The sequence below is a fragment of the Carya illinoinensis genome, chromosome 2 (genome assembly GCF_018687715.1).
Source record: "Carya illinoinensis cultivar Pawnee chromosome 2, C.illinoinensisPawnee_v1, whole genome shotgun sequence".
NCBI lineage: Eukaryota > Viridiplantae > Streptophyta > Magnoliopsida > Fagales > Juglandaceae > Carya > Carya illinoinensis.
The window spans coordinates 35,016,600-35,027,119 of NC_056753.1; the positions used below are offsets into that span (position 1 = coordinate 35,016,600).

The following is a 10,520-nucleotide window of genomic DNA, read 5'->3' on the forward strand; positions in this document are numbered from 1 at the left end:
AAAAATTGAATTAGTTTAAAAAGAATAAATTTAAAAAAAAAATTTAAATTTTAAAAATAAAAAAATTAAAGTGTGTGGTGTATGAGGTTTATGAGTAGCAATGCTCTAATATATATTAAGATTAATTTTTTAATTATTTTTGTTGCCAACAAATCGAGTGATTGATAATTTTCTAACAAGTAATCTTCAATTGAAAAGGTCATCGATCGATAACTGAACTAATCAGATCATAAGTCATGTCTAAGAAATTTCGTGACCGTTCCAAACTGGACACGAAATGGCATATTGCACGGCGCGCGGGCACATGATATATTATATATTCACGTATTATATAGAAAAGTCGTGTCCAAATGGTGTTTTTCGTTGACTTGGACTTTTATTTACAAGGGCATAAGGCGCACAATTTGACTGTAGCAAGACTACGAGAAAAACTCATTCGCAAATTGCACTAACGTTCTCTATCAGGGGCCAAAATCGTCCATTTGGGCTTAAAAGTCTGCCATCAGCTATTTATTATCGTTTGGTTTTAGATGAAGAAATTTGGGAGTTTCTCCGAAACTTCGGTGGTCCTAGCCACCATGTTGGTGGTTACTTAATTAGGTCACTAGCAATAGTTTATGTATTTTTATTTTTAAAATTATATCTTTTAAAGATTAATTTTAAAAATGAAAAAAATTTTTTATATTGGATTATATATTTTTTGACTAAATAATAATAAAATATTATTATATTTTTTTTCTCTAAAATCTAGATAGTCCAATAAATTCAAGTCAAATTCAATATCTAAGTCCAATAAATTTAATCTACCATATACTCAGCAACATAAAAAAATCTACGCATATTCTATGTGTGGTCTAATTTCATACAAATTCATAACTTGGACAAAGAAAAATAATAAAACTAATATTTGAAAAAGGAAAATGACATCTTCAAAGATAAATAATGAATATTCATAGTTATTCAAAATTATAGATATAGATAAGTTAATGTAGATGATTTTAAGGAAAATTTATTCAAATTTGAGAATAAAAATAAAGATAGATAAATCATTGCTAGTGCTCTTATATCTAATTTGTTATCATTTTCCTGGGAAAGAATCTACGCTAGCTAGCTAGCTTCGCATGCACCCCTGATTTTTAGTTATGAAAATCTTGTTTTTTTTAATTTATTCTTCTTAAATTAATTGAATTCTTCTATTAATTATTTAATAAAAATAAAAAATAAAAAAATATAATGTGTGATATGTAGTCATATGTTTAAAATATTTCTTTAAAATTTTTAAATATCTTTTTTTTCGGCTGTCAAATAAAAAAAAAATAATTAAGATGGAAAATAATTTACTTTTTTTAATCCCTACCTTGTTAGGGTCTTGATCAACTTGACCCCGACATCTCATATAATGTCAACATGTTCATTGTCGCACGCGTAACGGGTGGATTTATTAGTTATTTATGTATGGACCACCCACAGATTACTAAGTTAGGGTCAGCAACGACGTTCTGCAACTTGGCCTTTTATGCAACTAGCTAGATACCGATAATGAATTCGTTTGACGACGAATAGACGTGTTTGGATGACTCGATCAGCTTATTGATCATCAGGGAACACCAATGTCGACTATCCTCGATCTGGATCAGAAACTCACATGATCAGTTGAGTATTATATATAGGTACTGTCAGTATATATCTTTAGTTCGATTTTCTAGCTAGCTAGGCATGTCATATCCTGCCCTAAACCCTTTTTTGGCGCTAGCTGTCCCAATTTCAAACCACGCACGTACGTACTGAAAATGTTTAAAGGAATAGGCTGGCTTTAGTGCGACATCCGTTTGTACGTGAAGATATGTTTCAATTACTTATGAATTTGATTATGTATTTATATTTTTATTGTCATCCATGCATCATTAGCCTGTGTGGAAGTTTGTTTTGTTAACTTACTGAGATTTGTAATCAAATCTCACTGCGGTAGTCTCAACTACCATTCTCCCGAATGATAGATCTTGTTACAGGACCTGAAGGAGGATCAGGAGCTGACCAACAAGATACAGTTGACTGAACGACGGTGCGTCGTTAATGTTAATATAGTAGTTAAATTACTACTTGTACGATGGAGTTGCATCTCCAGTACTTTTGGATTATAACTATTTTGGACTAGTGCTGTGATCTTAGTTATTCAATGGATCTTTATATATGAAGTATGTTTTAAGTATTTGGGATATTTTCAGTTTGGTGCATAATATTGCTAAAAAAAAAAAAAAATTATCCGCTGCGAATATTGCATAATGTTAGATGCATGTTAGGAATATTGCATCTAGGAATATTGCATCTTATATGTCATGAACGGGGGCAGGTAACCTTGTGTTGCATGTTTCGAAGCTTCAAATGTCCTTCTGATCCCAAACGAAATTTGGGGGCATCACAATTGCAATACTAGATAACGCATGTAGTGGATATTTGGTAGAATAAAGATGATAATCAGAAAAGTTTTAGGGCATTAGAGAACCTGTTTGAGAGCGGGTGACCATATGATGGGAGGGTAGATGTGCATTGGAGATAGGAATATTTAGGGTAGTATTGGAGTGATCTTCTATAAGGGGTAAGATGGATGGAACAACTAGAGTCATGGGAGAGTTGACTTGGTTGGATGGAGGTGGTGATGTGTCAAGGGAGGGCAGATCTGGATACGAGGATGATGTATTGGATTGTTGGCCTTGAGGAAAGGAAGTAGGAATGGCAAATGAGGGAGGAGAAAGGATCATACCTGGAGAAGAGACCACTAGCAGAGGCTCGGGTGGTTGCAATCCATTCTTAGTAGGGAATGAACTCTCATCAAATACAACATGCATGGAGATAAAGACCTTTTGAGTGACAGGATCCATGCATCTGTAACCTAGGTGATTCGCACTATAGCCCAAAAAGATGCATTGTTTAAAACGGAACATTAATTTGTGAGAGTTATAAGGTCGAAGAAGAGGGAAGCACGTACATCCAAAAGTGCGAAGATAATTGTAATCTAGGAGTTTTCCATAGAGTTTGAGGTATGGACTTTGATTTTCTAGAATTGGAGTAGGGAGACGATTGATGAGAAAAATTGAAGTGAGAAACAAATCGACCCAAAATGTTGATGACAAGTGAGACTCGGCTAAGAGGGATAATCCCATTTCTACAACATGATGGTGTTTATGTTTGGACACCCCATTTTGTTGAGGTGTATAGGGACAACTTATACGATGAAGGATACCATTGTTTGTGAGATAGGATTGAAAGTGGTGTGAGTTATATTCCCCTTCACCATTGGATTGAAATTGTTTTATTTTGCGAAAGAATTGATTTTCAACTAACACTTTGAATTTGACAAAACATGTATAAACATCATATTTATTTTGTAGAGGATAAAGCCAAGTGAATCTCGAGTAATCATCAATGAGGATAAAGCCAATCTCTCTAAGATTGGAATGCAGACCGGTCATCGATCCCATTGCATCTATATTTCATCAAATGCTCTATGGGAGAACTGAAGCTTCTAATGAAGCCCAGGGTTACACGCTGGGTGGTGCCTCGTTACCAGGTTCTGATCCCATTGAGGCATCTCGAAGGAGGTAATATTCATTGTTGTATGATGTAAATAAAAGTGCTTAGATTGCATGCATGAGCAGTGATCATGTTATATAATTTGGCTTGAAATTATGCTTGGTAGAGAAAGGAGAGCTCGAGCACTTGAAGAACGACTGGCAGTTGACTGGTTGGCCACTGCAAGCAGTGCAGAAGGGGCATGAAAAGACTCTATAGAAAATGTTTAATTGCGTGGATTCTGGAAGAAGGTTCAACTGTACATATTTTTGCCTTGGATTATAATTCTCATGGTACAAAATGCCCTTGAATCGTCTGTTTCTTGGACGAGATATAGGTAGGGATACCAAAGAAGTGTCACCTTATGTTCTTACGTACGCATTCTTTTCAATTGTTGTGTTGACCATTTGGCATGCATACTTGTAAAAACATGTTTCTGGAGCGAGACAATTCTACTTACAGAAGTACGTTTTATTGAGTACTGGTATTCAGTGAATTGGCTTTCCGGCCTGCATGATCTGCGTTTAAGTTTTCAGTGACTCACAGCAGCACATATAGATGCTAGTACTTAAGTTTCCCTATTCCGATGAGTTTTGCTATTCATCATCTAGCTCTACATATCACACACTATACTTTTTTTTTCTATAATTTTTTTAGATTTATTATTCTTAAATTATTAAATTCTTCTACTTATATTATCCATATTCTAAACATTTAGTAAAAGAAAAAAATAACTAAAAAATAAAAAAATAAGCAGAAGTTAATAAAAATAACAAATCATATATTGATTAGATAAGATTAAGTAGAAGTGCCATGTAGTATAAAGTTTCTATATAGAATTTCTAAAAGAAAAATGTAGGGGAAAATGATGATTGTTGAGTTGGAATTAGGGGTGTAATCAGTCCAGTTCGGTCTAATTTAAATAAAATTTAACCCTATCTGATAAAGATAATGACTAAAGTACTATATTTTAAATTATAATCATACTAATAATGAATAAAATTATAGATAGTAATAATAATCACAATATAATATTAAAATAGGAAGAGGGTGATGGTGAAAAGGTCTTCTAGTACTTGAGTCATTATCATAGGGCTAGGCCCCTTTTTTTTTTTTTCCTCATTGAAATGCACCGTTTCATGAAGTTGTGTTGGTGAAGAACGTGATTGAGGGATTGATCATGAAACGCTTCGTTACAGTAAAACACCCTGGACGCCGTACGTGCACGGGGCCTCCCCAAGTATGCCTAATTTTTCAAAAAAAAAATTATGAGTTAGATACATATAATTGCAATTAGGTCAATATATGCGGCCTTTTATTTTGGTCGGCCAAATAAATGCAAGTTTTGTAGGGAGAATTTCAACGCTGTAAGTCAGATCAAATCATGTGCTGGCAGCGGGATCGCCACTTAATTAAATGTTCAACGACAATGTTTAATGGAACAGTCAAATCTTGAAAAGAAAATTTAGGTTAAGATAAGGGATCAGAAGCGTTGCAAAATGCTTGAATCAATTACCATACATGCCATTGTTGCTGCTCTCATTTACAGAAAAATGTACACAATGGTACACGTACGTTATCAACATTATAAATCTCCTATATATGATCCAATCTCCTTAAAATTAACGAAATGTGAAATCAGAAGTATTCATTTCGATTTCATGCTGAGTACGAATGGCTCCTGGTCCTGGAGGCAATTGCGATGAGCTGCTAATTATTATTGGCTCCTGAATTGGCCTCTGAGTTTGCTGATCCGAGTGCCTACTCGACGACTGATCAGAATGATCACCAACTCCATCACTTCGGTTCCTTGTTGATGGGATCTCTTCTATGTCCCAGTGATCATTTTCAACAACATTGGTCGTCCTTCTCGGGGATGCATGCAAGCTGTCAAGGCTGCTATGGTGATAATTATGCAGGAGGTGAACTGGGGACATCCCGTGTGTGGGAGTTGCAGGCCTACTTGAAACTGGTGAATTCATCTCAGAATGATGGCTTTGCTTCGTGTTCATTTTGGCCTTGTGGTGCCAGCTTTTCAATGCTGTTGCCACTCGATCATCGAAAATGGTGGATTTCATGGTGGAACCCATCTGCATTAATAATATCAGTCATAAAAACTATAATATATATATATATATTTATGGTCGTAATTCGCTGCATGCATGGTACTAATAATTATATTAATGGCAAACTGAAGTTTTCTTCTGAATTGAATAGTTGTGTATATATAAATATATATCAAGAAGTTGATGAGAGCAAAAGGATGGATGGAGATTGTTGCTTGATTTCATTTTCTCACCTGAGTAACTAGAGCATAGAGAGGCAAAGTCACATAGCTGCATACAACTTGTATGATGACCCTGAAGATCAAGAAAATGACATGATCGTTCAGAGTTAAATTAGCAATATTATATCCCTAATCAACTCGACCGGTAATTAATGATAGACAAGTTAAGGGGATTTCAATAGTCTGTATTTGTGCGGGCGACATGAAACGTACTCACCCCATTGAGATTCTGATGACAATGTCTTCAGTGCGCTTATGGAAGCAATTGTTCACGCCGAATGCATACTGATCAAAGAGATTAAGAAAAATGCATACGACATGAAATTAAATCATAGATACGGCCTGGGACTTTGAATATTTGAGGCAATTTTACAGAGCACTTTGGAATATATGGAAATCAAATCAAGGCAGCTAGCTTACCACACTCCATGCAAAGAAGGCCAGTTGAAATGCATTCTGCAATTAAAAGAAATCACAAATTAATTGTATATGTACCAAAAGCAAAATGATCACGATCATGCTAGTTTAATACATATAGACTAATTTATAAGTACATGATATGTAAGTAATTATATATTAGTTTGGGATATATGAGATCAAATTAATATATATATATATATATATTAATATATTAATACCTGAAAGAGAACAAAGTGAATGAGGAAGAGCATTAAGCGAGGCCGTCCAAACCAGAAGAGGTCATCGCCTAGTTGCACCACAAGTGCACCCCTAACCACATCCCCTCTGTCTTGTATTCTTAGCCCCATTTTTGTAATGACCACAAGTAACTTTGTCCCCACTAACAGGATTATCTGTAAAATTCACAAACAAATTAAGCACTTAATTCATGATTTTTCATCAACGTATGTATGTCGAGGACCCAAAAAATGTGCAAGCAAAAGGGCTCGAAACTAAGAATTAAGAATGTGCATCTGATTTTGTGGCTTACAATCAATGGGACAAAAGGTAGCCATAGATAAGAAAACCATCCTGTCCATATATACAAATTAGAAACATTAGTTTCTTAGTCATGATGAGTATATAGTTGTTAATTGTCAAAATCATGATCATAATCGCTTAAAAAGATTAACTACAATGTATATATATAGCTTACCGTAAGTGTTGGAGAGGAGGAATAACACCGCAAAGAACCATATGATAGGACTGCATGCGCATGAAAAGTAATTAAGGTTAGCATGATTAATTCATGCATATATGCATGCGCGCAAGATAATTGAAAATCAGACAAAGATGCAAACGATTAATTTATTTTCAGGAACAGTACTATTTATATTATATATATACTACCAACCTGATCTCCACCACTACTTTAAAATCCTCTTCAAGTGATCTCTTGATGTATTTCTGAAAATCAAATCTCGTTTCACTTTCGGGTGCCAAATGTGCCTGATGAAGTCATGACATGATATATATAAGCTATACATAACATTAATATTTATCATTAATGTGAACATGGAATCCCTTACGATCATCGGGAATATTAACAAATGGATGTACAGAAAAGCTAGCCAGCATGCATATATATATATATATATATATTTGGTGTAAATAAATCTGTTTAATTAATTATATCATGTTAAACTTACCATGACAAACCCATGTCTCAGTGTGAGGTAATCAACCTTGGTAACTGACCTGAAGAATTGTCTGAAAAAACACACCTAAAATAGAAGGAAAATAGCCTTTAATTAAACATGAGCTGTATATAATATATATATTTATAGAGGAGTCAGTCAGAAGATGATTAGTACTGGTGACCCTTTTCTAGTATTCAATCAAGTAATTTTAAGCATATAGAAACGTATATATGTATATAATATTAATCCATGCATGCAGCACTACTACTTACTATCCAAAGGGAAACCGTTGACTTGCTCCAGAAGCTCAAATGTCTTCGTCCAAATGATGTATCCCTCGCAAACCTAAACCTATCTGGATCTGCGTTATAAAGAAGTCATATATGATTTGATAAGCAGATCATCATCATCAACATAAAAATAAATATAAAATTCTCTGATGGAAGATTTTCTTATAATTAAAAGAATCCTAATTATCCTCCGATCGATCAGTAAAAAAATAAAGCAGTCATGATCTAATATAATTCATATGTATTTAAACGGATCCAATGAATAATTCATGACATTTGACTGCTTGCATGCATTCGTTGTTTTAATAGCATTATCAAAGAAAGAGAAGTACAATCATGCATGACTTCATGTGGATCGGAGCAAGTACTCATATGACCAAGTCCATTATACATGAGCGACATCTAATTAATTTTACACTTTGTTTATTATAATTTAAGTAAAAAAAAGGAAAATCAATGATATTGACTTCCATGACAGCAAATAATACTTTATTATTTTATTCGTGACAAAATTAAAAAAAATAAAATATGTGAGAGAGAGAGAGAGAGAGAGAGAGAGAGAGAGAGAGAGAGAGAGAGAGAGATCATTGGTTGGCCGGTTTAGACTTTAGCAAGCGGCCTAGTTTGGCGCATGCTGCATACAGTAGCTTTCAAACAAAATATACTACAGAGTACTCCAAAAATCACGGGAGACAATTAAATTTGAAAGTTTGAAAGACTTTAATTACCATTAGAGTACTGGTATTCAAGTGTTCTTGTTTCATCCTCCCAAACCTTCCATTTTCTCATCTGCAATCCGATCGAACAAGAATTTGTAATTTGGAGATCGATCCAGTGTCAATAATTAGGTGCTGATGATGATGATGATGATCGTGTATTAACTAAATTACGTACCTTGGTTCTGCCCAAAGCCAAGGTGATGATACAGTAAAGCACATGGAAAACAGCCAACACAAAGATGAATATGTGGAGCTGGTGAATCGCATACGCCGACATCAAAGCGACTTTACCCTGCCAAATTCAAATAGTTCATCACCATGATCTACAACTTTTAATCGTCTCTTTTCTGTTTAAACCTCTAAGACAAGTGGTAATTTCTTATCTTTAAATATGTGATAGATTAATTTGTTTGTATTCCAGCCAAGGGATCAGACAAAAAGAATACGGCCATTTGCAATGAAAGCTAGCTAAACTGGCAGTACCGTTTGCAACAAAAGAGTAAACGTCGACTAAACTGAGAATTGTGGAGCTTACATTTTCTGCGCATTTGTCATATCCTTTTGTAGCTAATCGTCGCCGTGCACCGAAGCCAGATTCCAGAAATTGAAGTAGTTTACGGCCACTTATCTCATCAGAAACTTCCTCCTTCGACTCACTCTTCGACCCATTTTTACAGGGATGCCAGGTGGCTCCGACACTCTTTGATATACATATATCAGAAATATAGTCTTGAAACACTGTTAGAAGCAAGGATATGAATCCCAGCAGCATAAGCTCTGACAGAAAGAAAAAAAAAAAAACACAAGAAATGAAAAATGGTTAATTAGCTAGGCTGCTATATTTATCATAAACAGACTTGCATGACCTGTTTCAAGGAAAGGCAATGATCATCATCTGAATGTGAATTACCTGCTTTGATCTTTTCAAGTGATTCGTAAAGAGCTCGCTTGTGTTTCTTTTTCAGCCACTGTAAAAGGATGCAAGAATTTCAGCAATCAAGACAAATAATACAGACAAAAAGAGGGAATTAACAAAATTAGTCGGCCATCAGAAACGTCTTCAAGAAAGAAGCAGATTTAATGAAACTTCGGATAGGAATTTTCTTTTTTCTTTTTTCGAGTTATGGTTAAAAGCTAAAAGTACGAACATAGTTAGCTCAAACCAACAAAACTTCGATATTCTAGAAGTCTGTTACATGAACAATGGATGCAGACGAAAATTAGATGATTATGTTGAGAAATTTTAAGCATCGCCTTGAAACTCTACTGAAACAAGTATTCTTTTTCTTTTTCTTTTTTTCCAGTTTAGTGGGATTCTAATTAATTACAAAAAGAGATAAAGCTTACATGTCCAATAACATGAAGAATATACTCGATAAAGATTGAAATAACAATCAACACGAAGCACACCGCAGCCACAGCCCATGTAGGCGTTTCCTCCATCGTCCGCTCATACTCTTGTTTGGAGGCCATGATCAGATCAGTACTAGTACTGATCCTTTGGACGATGTAGAACTCTGAGAAAGTTTGACAACAAACGTCGAAGAAACAATAATGAAAGAGATTACGTACAGAGATGATGATGTGGGCAACCTTTACAAGTTCCCCACCAAAAAGGATTGCGGCTCGGGTCTGTAAGTTTTTCTCTAGAAATAAGACGTGTGAGGGAGGAGATCGAGTTGTTGTTATTTGTATACAGGATCGATATATATATATATATATATGAAAGTCTGAGTGGAGGTCCACCGAGAAGATGAGTTCCTTGATAGAATACTTTGACATATTCAAAGCTAGATCATGTCAGTCTTATGTGGTGCCTGGTGGTAACCGTGTAAGCGAGAACGAGACAGAGTTGCACTCAAAATTATTATTATATATCAAGAAATTATTCTTCACACGCAATTCCATTGGCTAGCTAAACGGATAATTGACGTCCATTCCCTAAACGGTAACCAAAAAAAAAAAATTCCACGTACGCGTGTGAATAGTTGCTATAAGCGTGGTTTGGACGAAAACTTTTTAAAAAAAAGCAGGCAATTAATTACGTAAAAATATA

General features: G+C 34.8%; 1 protein-coding gene across 1 annotated transcript; it reads right to left on the reverse strand.

Annotated features, from left to right (window-relative positions):
• Positions 1-5,062: 5,062 nt before the first annotated feature.
• On the reverse strand, positions 5,063-10,163 carry LOC122301309 (MLO-like protein 6). The gene is made up of 15 exons (XM_043112558.1): positions 9,812-10,163; positions 9,375-9,432; positions 9,000-9,241; positions 8,640-8,756; positions 8,474-8,534; positions 7,728-7,816; positions 7,465-7,539; positions 7,170-7,264; positions 6,972-7,021; positions 6,807-6,847; positions 6,496-6,669; positions 6,278-6,313; positions 6,075-6,142; positions 5,870-5,930; positions 5,063-5,660 (listed from the first exon to the last, which is right to left on the reverse strand). The coding sequence occupies exons 1-15, from the start codon at positions 9,935-9,937 to the stop codon at positions 5,193-5,195; spliced, it is 1,761 nt and encodes a 586-aa protein (XP_042968492.1). The 5' UTR covers positions 9,938-10,163; the 3' UTR covers positions 5,063-5,192.
• Between the last annotated feature and the right edge of the window lie 357 nt (positions 10,164-10,520).